Raw genomic sequence first — 13,999 nt, forward strand, 5'->3', positions numbered from 1 at the left:
GGGGCGACATAGGATTGGATAATGATGATGATGATGATGAAGTCCATTTATGATCAGTCAGGCCGTTTTATGTCTATCAAGGCATTTAAAACCTATTCCAGCTCAGTCAGTTTTGAGTCCAATTATGAGAGTGCTTTATGCAAGATAGATAGATCACATGCCTAGTCATGGTTGTGGGAGATTGCTGTAGGGGATGTGGCTCTTAAGTGTGCCGATGAGATCTGCTACTCTGTAGATATGATTAAGTGAGGGTGGTGGTACAGAAGCCACTGTAGCTGAATCTCGTGCCAAAAGTGACTGGAAGAATTTCAGAGAACTCTTGTTTTGGCTGACAAATGAAAGAGAAACTGTATGCTTCATGTAAGAGAAGTGAACAGTGGCTGTAAAAGTGGAAGACATCCACAGACTTGAATGTATTATAGTTGGGTGAAGGATACATAATGCCACACTGAGAGACAAAGAAACAAATGCAAAATCAAAATGACTCTTGGGCATTCAACATGTTACTGAGATGAAGCATACATGTGGGTTTACATAATATGGACATAAAAATCTAAAGCTTGAGAGTCCCCAAGTGGGGTGCTGTACAAAACTGAATGTGAAAAGGTCAGCCCCTCAGGTAACCCAAGCATAACATGGGATGAGGTCCTGAAAAGGGACTAAGGTTTGTTACATGCTTAACCCACAACCTTTTCTGATGAGTTATCTGACCTGGGAGTATAATTATGATCAACATTTTTACATGACAAGTTAACTTATGAAATTCTGGTTGCTGTTGTGAGTGTTTCAGGGGAGAAAATATTAAGCACATTAATGTTCTTCTTGTTTAACAAGAAGCTGATGCTGCAACTACAAGAACACTGAAGTGACTCACAAATATCTTGGTCTGCTGGATGACAGCATTGTTGTCGGCCACCACCCACTCCACCTGGATCTGGCTGGTACCGATGGCCCGCACTCGCGTCAGATTCACTTCAGGTTTTCCTGTGGTCATGTTAACACATGATGCACTACGTTAAAACAGCTGGTAAAAACAGTGATACCATACTGCTATTTTTTTTTTTTTTTAACATCCTATAACAATCAGGTCATGACTGTTTTTGCCATTGTCCTAATCCAGATTTAAATGATTAATTTTGCTATCACCAGAAAGTTTCATGCAGTCTGAAAGGAGACAATCAGCAATCATTTGGAAAGTTAATATAATTGGTTAGTGGGTGCAGACTTTCATCACCATCATGAACCCTTATGTAGCCTCAAAGATGGGTTGTGGCAGAATCCAAAAAAGGCAATGAGAGAATAAGACAATGGAAGAACTATCAACAATAAGCCAAGTGAAAGAGGCCACACATTCAATTACACATCATTCTGGACCCCGGGAACTCTGGCTTCATGTCATTCACTATATACTGTCCTCATTGTAATTTGGGGATATGATAAAATCACCATTAAAGTCATAACTTTTTTCCATACCACAAGCAATGTCAGTTGGGGGAAGCTGACAATGTAGATTTAAAGGTAGCAGTCTTTAGTTGAATGGATAATTTGTCTTCAGTTTACTTCTGATTCAACAGCAAAAACAAAGAAAAATGGCAACTTAAACAAGGGCAGACTACTGTATAGTTTTCTTGCTGTGGTCTGGCCCATTTGGATATGAATCTAGTGGAATGGCTGAAGTTGCTATTTCCTGCAGTCTACCATTTCCTTCTGGGGGACAGGGAGGGACTCTGAGAGATGTATGTACAACCAGGGAGCTCTGGTGTCCAAGTATATCAGTGCCACCTTGTGAAGGCATCTCCCTCCAGCACCACTGTATAGCTTGCTACAAATGCTAATAGAACAGAAGCCAGTACTATGGTCAACTCACCCTGAACAATAAGACTGGGTGTGCCTGAGTGGTCTCCATTGCCTAACGCATTTGAGGCAACACATTCATACGTCCCATTATCCTTTAGGGTTGCATTGTCAATGATTAGGTCTGACAAGTGCAGCTGTGATTCCTGGTGCGTCTCCATGCTGTACCTGTGGATATAATTAACTCTTTCATAATCAGAATAATTCTAGTAGCTGTTCTCTATCAGAGTTAAATTACTGTATTCATCTTGTTTGTTACTGACATATTCTTCACATTATTTGTAATAATTTTTCCATGAAGTAACTTTCCTATAACACTCACTAGACTTACACCAAAGTAATTTTTGCACTCACTTCAATCTCCTCAACGTACCTATACTGCAAAAAAAATATAAGTATGTACTGGAGAGCATAGTCAGAACCTTACACAACTTGAGATAACATACCCTTTAACTTTATCAAGGAAATTCTTGCCCTTGAGCCAGTGAACCTCTGGGACTGGAGACGCAGCAAAGGTGCAGGACAACCGTGCTGTTTCTCCCACCTGTACTGTTGCATTGCGTGCCTCACGAAGCAGTGGGCTTGCTGCAGCAGGGAGTGGGTGCATACATTACAGTTCATTTTTCCTAGCTTGATGAAGATTCCTTTTGGTTCAGCTCGTGGCTAAGTACATTTAGACTAGAAGGTTGTAGGCTCATTCCTATATCATATCTAAGGGTCATCAAAATTCATGCATCCACACTCAGTATGCCCATCAATCTTCTCAAGAATTTTAAGTCTATACTTATTATTTAAAGACAAAAACAGTTAGAAAAAATGGAAACAAAGGCATTAATGCAACTGCAACACATCATTCTCATCCAATCAAATCCTATGAATGCTACCATGCTTCTTCCTAAGGAATCACCATGTCTAATTTTGAATGGGTTTCACATGGTAAGGGGGTTAATTAGGGCTATACTGTATACAGTATAACCCTTCCAGCCTGAATGGCCTGTCCTACATTTAATAGGCTACAGTTATCTGCAAATATAGTAACATGAATAAAGTCATGGAAAAAGAAAAATCACCTGACTGCAGGTAGTTAAACAAGGACTACCTGTACATTATTTCAAAAGGAAAACACTGACACAAGAGCAGTCAAGCACTTACTCTGCACATGTATGGTGACATTCTTCTCTGCCACCTTATCTTTGTTGTTTTTGGTGATGGAGCAGTAGTAGTGGCCTGTCTCATGCAGGGTGATGTGTAGGATTGTCAGTCGGCTCTTGATTGCCGGCTCATTGGTCTCTGTCTCAATGTGCCACCGGTCGTCATCTGGCCTGAAGGGGGCAAAGGGAAGTAAGATTAAGTCATGATCACACCCCAGCCTCACAAATATATGAAAGTGTGCCTGGTGTAAGGGTGTTAGTTGGTGACTGGTAAAAGATTTCTGTGATCAAGTCCTTGCCATAACTCAGACTTGTTTATGCAGGAAGAGCACATGACATGAGAGGATTCTGGGTACTCCGTTTCCTTGACCTTTCTGGAAAAACAAATCTTGGATGCAACTGTAACTTGACTGTAACTGAATTTGTAAATCTTATCCCTGATCTATGAAGGTACAGCTGCACTCAATATTTCATGCAATCACATTTCACTAGCTGTATTTCACTTATGGAACTGCCCCAGTTCTTTCAAACATTATTAAACTAACTGGCTGGCTGGGTGGAAGGACTATTGAATGGAGGGACTGATGGACTGATAAACAGATAAATGCAAGGAAAGATGGGATGGCTGATGGATGGAGGAAGTGATGGACAGAAGGATAGATGAATGAATGCAACAATGGATGGGTGGACTAACGAAAGGAAGAATTAATGGACATAAGGATATATGAACGGATGCAAGGATGGATGGACAAATTAATGAAAGAAGGGGCTGATGGACAGAAAGATAAATGAATGGATGCAGGGATGGATAAAAGAACTCAAGAAAAGAAGAACTGACAGACAGATGGATAAATGAATGGGTGCAACGATGGATAGAAAGATCAATGAAAAGAATAGCTGATGGCCACAAAAGAAAACAAAAGGATGCAACGAAGGATTTTAAAATTAGAGTACGTACGTTATGTTGCGGTGCCCATGACGCCACTGCAGCAGGTCTCCCCGGCCCCGGCACGAGAGGGTGACATTGCTGCCCGCCACTGGTTCTGTCCCACCACCCTCCACTGACACATCACGCACCACCTGGCTCCCTGTGAATGTACCAACAAACCATATTTGGCTGGAAGTACTGTCTATCATTTGGAAAAGTGTTTACAATGGACATATAACAACTTGGATCCTAATGTCTGGCCAAAACTGCTGAATCTAGATATGAGTTGCTCCGAGCCAGAGGGGCGACCGTGCATTTTGCTTATTTTCGGTAATTAGTTGTTAAACTTTGACATCTAACTACCAAACTGTAATATACTTTAAACATGTCATGTTCACAACCATTTTAATCGTCTTGGCTAGCACTTTCAAGCTAAACAATAAAATGCATATCAGTATAATTTTACCAATGTATAATCAGCCATGTAATTGCAGGGTAATTACCATGGAAATTTGAGATATGGCACACTCGCCCCTCTGGCCTGGAGCGCCTCATATGCAATAAACAACTATTCCAGAGAATTCTTCTCAACTATACATGTTACAGAACTGTGATATCTAAGCACACCACACTGTCATCAGCAGCAGCCTGACCTTTCCCACCTAATGACAGGAAGAGGTAGAAGCCCCCAAACAACAAAAGGGAAAGCATGAAACTGAGAAAGTTACCAACATAATGTGCACTGAAATGGGCTAGACATCAATCAAGCCCCCACAAACCTGGCTCTAACTCAAGGGCCTAACCATCTACAGTACATGTATTTTGTTACTGGGAAAACTTGAGGAAGCCTCTGGTATCTTAAAAGGAATGAGTACAGGCAGGCCTCACTGTAACTTCCGAATGTGCTCTAAAACACCACAACTTTTTATAATACTGGCAAACTGGGGGAAACTTGATGTACGGTACTGTACGGTATATGTAAATGTGAAAATTTACTGGTAATTTTTAAAAATATACCCTGGTGTTCGAAGAAAAAAGAATATACCAGTAAAATAAAGGAGACTTACAAAAATGACTTGTGTAATTAGTCAACCAACCTGTGGGGTGTGTGAGTGGTGCAAGAAACAGCAGTAGTGGCAGCAGGTGTGTGGCCATTGTGACGCCTGCGCTGCCCCTCTCCAGCAGTACTACTGTGGTCTCTACAACAACACAGAAGTAACATTTCTCAATATTAGACAACACTAAACTATTTTCTTCCTAAACTTCTTACAGCACCTTACTTAACCACTTCAATCCAATGTATTTTTCATCCTAATTAGGCAGTCACCATATGATTACAACTGACTTAGGAAGTGTCTTTTCGTAGTGAAGGAGTTAATCAAAGTTATATCTAACCCTCCAATTAGGAAAATCTCACCTGAGAGGCTGTGGGAAGTGTAAGAATAACATTAGAAATACTGGTAGGTACATCCTCAGATTAAAGGGGTTAAACTGTGTGATTCAGCGTGAGAACCTTCCCGAATGAAGCAAAATAACCTTAACTGAGGAAAAAGATTGGCAGGAGATTTTTTTTCATTCATTGCCAGACGCCATGTATCCCAGACGGGGTGGCCAAGGGCTTAGAGTTAATTGTTTTTACGGGGAGGGGCACCAATCCTCCACCAACCCCACTTGACGTAGGGATGCCAACAGCATCTGGTGTTCCCAGGCGGTCACCCATCCAAGTACAAACCAGACCCAACGTTGGCAGGAGATTTCACTCTAGGAAAATTCTCTTAACAGGAAACTGCAGCTCCCTACTTTATACTGAGGGTTAATTTTACATTACAGCAGCCGACTAGTAGCTTCAAGATTAGAACCAGAATATTAAACCTTTGAGTCTGGCTACAGCCTTTTCACTTCTTGTGACTGCCAAATACTTCAATACAGCTTAAGGGCAACCACCTGGGTATATCTAACCTCTGTAGTAAAAACACCTGAGTTAGACTACAATAGAAACTACCAGTACATCACTGGAGAAAAGGAGTTAAGAATATGGGCAAACTAATCATACCACACATAACTGTTGCTGAAAACAACATCAGGTTGGTAGAGTACCAGTACCTCTACCGTACTGTGTGGGTCTTTCATCCACCTTGTCATTACAGGTCTAAAAGATGTATGACTGTCACACCACTATGCCCTTTTTCCTTTCAGAGGTGTACCACTTCCCAACCAATCAAAGCCCATACAGTAATGGTGCTTTATCAGCTTCTCATATCCACAAAACATGTGAACCATCATGACTGGGATAGCATAAGCTCACAACCACTACCACAATAATAGGTTGGAGGGTATAGATCTGAAAGGAAAAATGTCATACCATACCATACTGTAATAGTGTGATGGCCATCCATAATTCCGACTCACAATAGCAAGGTGGGCTTACGGCCCACACGACAGAGGTGCTTTAACAACCCGAAGTTATACGATATCTAACTTGTTATTTTGACACGTAACACTTGTTGGTGTTACTGCTGTCAATTCTTTAAAAACTTTTTAAATGGACTCAGAACTAGTTGCTATCTTTTAATGAAAGTACATCACGTTGAGTACACCGCTTCCCGTTCGATCAGCGAAGTTAAGCAATGTTGGGTCTGGTTAGTACTTGGATGGGTGACCGCCTGGGAACACCAGATGCTATTGGCATCCCTACGTGTCAAGTGAGGTTGGTGGAGGATTAGTGCCCCTCCCTGTAAAACAATTAACTAAGCCCTTGGCCACCCCGTTTGGGATACATGGCGTCTGGCAATGAATGAATGAAAATGAAAACATCCAAGTGATGCAAATAAGGAGGGAACCTTGCATTTCACTGTGATATGAACATTCACTAGCAAATGACATGAGGGCACAATAATACAAATATCACTGTAATTACTTATAGGTCTATCAAATCATCTGCACATATATTACTATACTGTATCTCCAAAGTACTAGTAACAGCAAAGGTTACTTTCATGCTGGGCAGGATCAAGGGAGCTTCTATGTGTCTGGTCTGTTTGTGGACCCTTACAAAACCCTGATCCATTTACATACAGTATGGAGTTGCTGTATGCAGTGCAGTACAGGCTTTGTCATCTCACATCAAGTGAGATACTAATAAATTTGAAAGAGGCAAAAGATAAGGTACTATGCTAGTATAAACTACAGTATGAAGAGAGGATTAATGTGACCTCTCTGTGAAGTTGAAGACTACATATTTAGATTTATTAATGAGTGATGGGTACACAAGACTAAAGTATGCAAACAAATACAGTATTTCTGAAGGAACAGTATTTAAAATTAATACACAACTGCTCATAATATCCATACAAACCTAAACATATAAACACTTGCAAATCAACTGAGGGGTGAACTACCCTTCCTTCACTAGATCTAATGGAAATTAACAAGGTATGAAAAGGGTAAAACTGAAATATTTTTAGGCATACTGCAATCTTGTGTACCCACCTCAAATTATTAAACTAAAACATGTAAATAGACTTCACTCTGACAGAAAGAAAATGCCTTAAGACCAGAGATTTGTTTTTAAAAGTCAAACTAAAAATATTTTGACTAAAAATTAACATAATGAAATGTGTGAAGCTGTATAGTGATACAAAATATATTTTGCAAATAAAACTGCTAATTTAGTGTTAATTCAGTCATTCATGTGTCTATTTGGTAAAAGACTGCCAATTCAGTAATTCATTGCACTGCAGTAGGCCTACTGGTGACAATATTTGGTTTCTGTGGCAACATAAACACAATTCATCAGCAACAGACTAGGATTAGTTGAAAATTTCACTAAATCTGTTAGATTTTAGAGTGTAGATTAAATGCACGAAGTTTCATTTACTTTCACCCGTCACTCATCCATGCCTAACCTGTTGGTTCAGTTGTAGAAAAGGCTTATTTCAGCATTTGGCCAGTGTTAAGCATTTGGTTCCAGTTTCCATTTCACTGTCACCTTTCTTCATGCGAGCCTGAAGACACCATGACACTAACAAGAACTAATGAACTCCTTAACTGTCAGTCCAAGTGCCTTCCTTCTCACCTGGCACTAGCTGGCACAAACTTCGGCACTGATGGCACTAAGCACTTCCATTTTCGCGACAGAACTTGAAGACACAAGGGTGTGTGGGTATCCAAGGTTATGGCATACACTTGAACCAGTGAAGGGCAGCTGGGGCGGGGGTGGGGAGTGTGTCCTTGTCGGGGATAATCTTTGACTCACTCCCACTCTGACACAACCCAAGAGAGGCGTCGTGACTCCACGCGATCCTTTACCCATTTAAACACTCACCAACATTCTAACTCCATTGTTTTACTTTCTTATGGATTCTACTCACCTTTATCCTCATTTCATTCACATTAAGATGAAGTCTAAACGCGTAACTCAAATAAAATTACGCAAAAAGAATGTTTGTTTACGGTGTAACAGGATAGACAACAACAACGCTGTGCACCCACTACGGCACCTGGCGGCGGCCGGCCACACCACCGGGGCGGCGCCAGGCCACACTCTCTCCTCAAAAATACTCACCCTCTCTGCCCTCTCACCTACCTTGTAGTTTTTGCCATGCCTACGTTTCTGTCGACACAACGGATATATAGTAAAGAGCAGAAGTAAATACTGAGATATGCTACGAAAAGACTGAACTATGTAAAACAAAGCAGATGTTAACATTTCTGTCTGACCTGCATAACCACCTTCAACTGCTACTTAGCATACTCGAACACCTATAGAAGACTATGAATATATATATGCTGTACTAATTATCGTGACTGTCGTTTCACAAATATGTAATTCCTTGCGATATGTGCAGAACTTTCTGCAAGACGCACAGCCTGAAAGTTGGCTTGGATTTTTTTTTCTGTTTTACAGGTGACGTTACGATGGGACGATTATATATATATATATATATATATATATATATATATATACACTCACCCTGGGTGGTAGCCATATAACCAAATTACGGCGTCTGGTGGTTTAGTGGGTAATTAAGGCGCTCCAATCGGATTGAGCATGTGTAGGTTTATATCCAAGAGATGGTTGGGGTTTATTGCTCACGTAATGCCACTCGGATGAGTAAGGCTGGTCACTCATTTTAAAAGTCAGGACCAACTTGCCTAACCCTGGGCTCCTCTGCTCCTCATTGGGATATACAGTACAGTATACTATCGAGAGAGAGAGAGAGAGAGAGAGAGAGAGAGAGAGAGAGAGAGAGTAAAAGGGTTTATTTGGGGAAAATCGTGTTAGTAAACTGGGATGGCACTGGAGAGAAAAATTAGGGGTAATGCACCGCGTGAAAGACCGCAATGTAAGTTGGCCAATATGGGGGAAATGGTCATATAATCCAAAGTTTTCTAATAGTACAGCAATCAAAATATGTAAGTACATGCCGCTTTCTCAAGCCTGGCATTTGATTATGCAGGTAAAAAATATCGACTTTGCACCATAACAGCAATTCGTCATACCAGCATAGCACCTGTCATCAGTTTCCTGCCTACTAAACTCCAATAACTGAGACATGTAGCACTGACATGATCACAAACAACTAACTACATTCAGGGTTGTGAGGACAGCATGGCCACATCTAGAGCACTGGCCAGCAGCAACTCAGCAGGATTCACTGCAGAGACGGCAGTAACCAGCCATACTCCTACCAGCCTATTTTTTACTTGTTGCTTTGCTTACCAGTTACTTCAATCCATGCCAAGGAAGCTCATGTCCTACACACCCTGAAAGATATATATATATATGGTGAATCCATGCACAAGTTAAAACTTACATCCTTGCCTCACTTATAAAGCCGGTTAAAATTACTGTGCAGATTTCAATACTGGTGCCTTTAAATCTAACAATATGAGGATCAGATACCGGGCACTCGCTTGTGGAGTAGCTGAGTTCACTACCTGCTGCTGAGTCTGCCTTAATCGTGGTGCATGGCATGGTTTCTTCCATTTAAAAACTGGTGCAGGCAAGCAAAACTGATACTGGTAAACATCAAGTAACATTGCACACTATGTTACAGTACACACAGACTGAAAATTGACATTATCCTGTGACCTTGGCCTTTAACTGGTTGTTTTCAAATCGAATTCCTTCATTCTTGGCTCACCCTTAAACCTCTCAACAGGGATGGCCAACATCAGATCAAAACTGTTTAAGTTGGCCTTGTCATGAGACCTTGATACCGAACTTATTGTTCTAAAAATAATAGGTGAATCCCATCCCAGACTCAGTATTTCCACCAAGTTTGGTCGACATTAGATAAATTGTTTTATTTTTGTTCACTCAGACACACACGGGTTGAACTATGACCTTGTCATTTCACCATGGTCTCTTATTATTCTCTAAACAGATTCCCTTGGGCCTTCCACTAAGTTTGGTCTAAACTGGGTTAAAACTGTATAAGTTACCCCTACATGTGACTGACCTTTGACCTACTGTTCTCAAAAAAAGGCTAACCTCTTGGAAAATGCACAACCCTTTTTCCATTTGCTTAAAATTGTATAAAAACTGGAAATGCCATTACACTACAACTCTGCCTCTTATACAGCACTTACATACAACTTTGTCCTTTAATGACATACCTAGTCAGTCAGTGACAGGTTAAGATGTTGTGATGTCTGTCAGCATATATGTGGATAATGTCATTCATCTGAGTTGAAGAACAAAAACTAGTTCCAGAACATTTGTGTTCAACCAAAAACAGTCCTTCACTCAAAGTCATTTATCACACCCCAAAAAAGCCCAGGCGGGCAAAATGATAAAGATTTCACACTTTCCCCACCAATCTTCATGACTGCAAAGCAGTTGCAAAACCAACCAATTTGTTAAAGTCTGTACCTAGATTATTATTTTTTGGGAGGGAGGGGGAAGTATTGCCAGATGATACAATGTTATGCCAATAGTATGGCTTGAACCTAAGGATTTTAAGCCGTACAAGATTCTATCCCCGGAAATGGCCACTGGAGGAGTCATAATGCTGTGTTTAAATGGAAAAAATAGCCCCTCATCTGGAAAAGTTGTTTATTATGAAGATTCAACAGTCGTGGTCTGAGTTAGTGTCTCGTCACTATAATAATATCCCAACAGGGTCCACATCTGGGAGGGGGCAGAGAGCAGGGAAGGTCCAGTACATCTTTATCTTCTGATGACAGCACATTATCAGAACAGTTAAATTCATACAAGAAAACAGGAATAGATGTACTGAGTATTCTTTTCAACATTTCTATTAACTGGTATTTGCAATCTGTACTAAAAATATAGTAATTTTTTCCCTTCTGCCAGTCTGGAAAAATATATGGGAAAAAAAAAAAAAAAAAAAAAAAAAGGGGAGGGAGAGGAGTTTGAACCCCAAGGATCCCCCTTAGATTTGTCACTATCTGGCACATACATCAAACAAAAAAGTGATCACCTTCAAATCACTACTGGTGCTACTCACATCCAGTTGGAGTGCCTAACTCACTAATCTACACTACAAGGCATCCATTTACTGGTTACATAGCTGCCAATGTCGTACATGGCTTCTTATAATTCATGCCTTTGAAATCCTGTGCTGCTTCCATTACATATACAGTATTTCTAAAATATCACTTTGACTAGGATTTACTAAATAAAGATTGAGAGATAATACTGCTTAAAATCTAGTGTGAGAGTCCTATCTTTGAATTTATATACCTGTGGCAATGTGCTCTGGCCAACAGTGATGCTTATGTAGTTAGTTAATCTATAGACTTAATTGCTACCCACAAATGAAATTCACCCCCCTCTCTCCCTCCCTCTCTCTCTCTCTCTCTCTCTCTCTCTGGAAGAGAAAAAAGCATCATTGATTAGTTTGATTTTTTTTTTTTTGGCTCATTATCAATAACACTGAATTAACATTTTCTACATTTTTTTTTTTTTTTTGGTGGTTATTCTTTACCATTTAACACTGTACAATATTATACTACTACTAAGGTATGCCAGGCCTAAAACATACCGAAATACGCTAAAGCTTCACCTCAGTTTTCACTGTAATGGGGTCTATAAAAGCCCATGTTGCCCAGAGACAATTCAAGTATCCTCTGTTTGGCTTGGTGGTAACGTGCATGCGTATGGAGTGGGAGGGCCTGAAATCGAATCTCGGTCAGACCGGTGATTAATTTGTCAAGTTTCGGTTCACTGCCTATGGATCAACTGCCAGTCATCCATTCATTAAGGAGGCAGAAGCATACTGTGATACACAGACACAGTTTCTGTTCACTCTCTACCCTTATTACTGGCTGAAAGGAACCCATTACTTGTTTGTACTTGGAAGCTTTTCTAGACCCCATGAGTTAGGTTCACAGCAAATTGCTCTTTGTTTAGTCTAGCAATACTTCAAACTACCACTTTACATTGAACAACAAGTCATTGTTTGGTGAGAAACTGTGGCTACATCTCCTTCCACCTCAGGGAAGAATTATGAAGTAAGGAGCAACTTTGGCCTGTGAATGTACAGGAAGGGTGATCACACACAACTGTCAGTTGCTGTACTTACGTTTCTGTAATGTTTTGTACATTTTATGATTTCCTTATTCAAAAATTACACCCACTACAGTTTCACTGTCGTCATCCATTATACCTCCTACATAAACAGGTTAAAGAAAGTTCATCAACAAAACTACCAAGTAATAAGCACACACAGGTTGTCAGTAGTGATCGCGGTATGAGGAGCCAGTTCATCTAGCATATATGCTTTACATATTCAAGCTGTGGATGTCAGTTTTACAAAATCCTTGCTACCCCCCAAAAAATCTATTCAGCATGGGGCCCTGTTCAACTTAAAGGATTGGGTACAGATCTTATTAACTCTTTCACCATTACAGACCTCTTCTAAACTGGAAATAAAATCATATGGGAGGAAGAAAAAAAAAGTAGGCCAAATACCAAATAAGTTGCAACTGCTTTCTGTCATTCACTCTCTTATTTGATGGATATCAACCTCTTCAACACAATGATGTCCACTTTATTTCATTCTTGCTACATCTAGATGATTGTATTCAGCTTAGGGAGATTTTTTTGAACTCGAGAGGTTAGATATTACCATTACATATCGTTTAACAACAAAAGGTCTTCCCCAAGTTAATCAACCTAGAAGCAGGAATACTAAATCAAAAGAATATATCATCTGATTCAGGGTATTGAACTTTGCATGAATTAACACTACAAAGGTATCTACATGAAGAAAAGAAGCGTTAGTAAGCCAGTTGCTAGTGTACTGCACATACATGTCACTGTATTACATTCACGAGCCATTATGATTTTTCCTATAGGTCCCTACCTCTACAATGACCTTATAATCGCCCTGATAATGAATAACATGCTGAATCAGACTGATCCTGTACAGTAGTACCACACACAAAAGTTTGCCAACAACCTCAGCCAGCACTGTCTTGCCTTCTGTATTTCTCATTCCTCCCTGAATATCAGAGGGTCTCCTGCCTTCTCCTATCCTTTGTTGTGTGCTTCATATTACTATCACATAAATATATTTCACGAAACACCTTACATCATCATAGTCACCAGGGGAATATTGGCAAACTTTTGATCGAGAGTAACTATACACTGAGTACTAACATGTCTGAGTCACTTAAGCTACTGTCCTAAAATAATGACACTATGCAGCGTAGCAGTGAAGTTGTGTTATTTATCTCTACTGGTACTTATCTTTTGTCATAAGTTTAATCCCAGAGTTTACCCACAGTGACCATAACTGAAAAAACACCTCCCTGAATCTACAACATACCTAAGCACTACTCCAAGTCAACTTTGTATGCTCCCCTACTTTTTCCATCTCATTTGCAATGGGCCTTCATAAAGTTCTCAGGGAATAAGCAGCTTCAAAATTTTAGATTTTCATGCAATACATATAATCCGAATTTGATACCAGTTTTACAGCAACAGAAGTGTATTGTTCTGACATGAGGTTGTATTATGGTGGGTGAAGCATACCTGTCCCAAAGCTACAAACACTTTGCTTTATAACATAATACACAGCTTGTCTTTATTATA

General features: G+C 40.1%; 1 protein-coding gene and 1 pseudogene across 1 annotated transcript in view; one reads left to right on the top strand and one right to left on the bottom strand.

Moving 5' to 3' along the window:
• The window catches only part of Ptp69D (Protein tyrosine phosphatase 69D), a 43,812-nt gene extending 38,715 nt beyond the window's left edge, over window positions 1-5,097 (bottom strand). Inside the window, exons 1-7 of the mRNA XM_080266219.1 lie at window positions 5,031-5,097; window positions 3,960-4,093; window positions 3,551-3,570; window positions 3,007-3,176; window positions 2,301-2,439; window positions 1,868-2,022; window positions 875-984 (exon numbers count right to left, since the gene is read on the bottom strand). Coding sequence (XP_080122345.1) covers window positions 875-984; window positions 1,868-2,022; window positions 2,301-2,439; window positions 3,007-3,176; window positions 3,551-3,570; window positions 3,960-4,093; window positions 5,031-5,088 — 786 coding nt within the window. The 5' untranslated portion in view covers window positions 5,089-5,097. The remainder of the gene's footprint in view (window positions 1-874; window positions 985-1,867; window positions 2,023-2,300; window positions 2,440-3,006; window positions 3,177-3,550; window positions 3,571-3,959; window positions 4,094-5,030) is intronic.
• A 1,405-nt stretch (window positions 5,098-6,502) lies between these two features.
• Window positions 6,503-6,622, top strand: LOC145391794 (5S ribosomal RNA; annotated as a pseudogene).
• Window positions 6,623-13,999: the final 7,377 nt, after the last annotated feature.

The sequence above is a fragment of the Coenobita brevimanus genome, chromosome 19, assembly GCF_032717465.1.
Source record: "Coenobita brevimanus isolate Jiangsu-jjx chromosome 19, ASM3271746v2, whole genome shotgun sequence".
Lineage (NCBI taxonomy): Eukaryota > Metazoa > Arthropoda > Malacostraca > Decapoda > Coenobitidae > Coenobita > Coenobita brevimanus.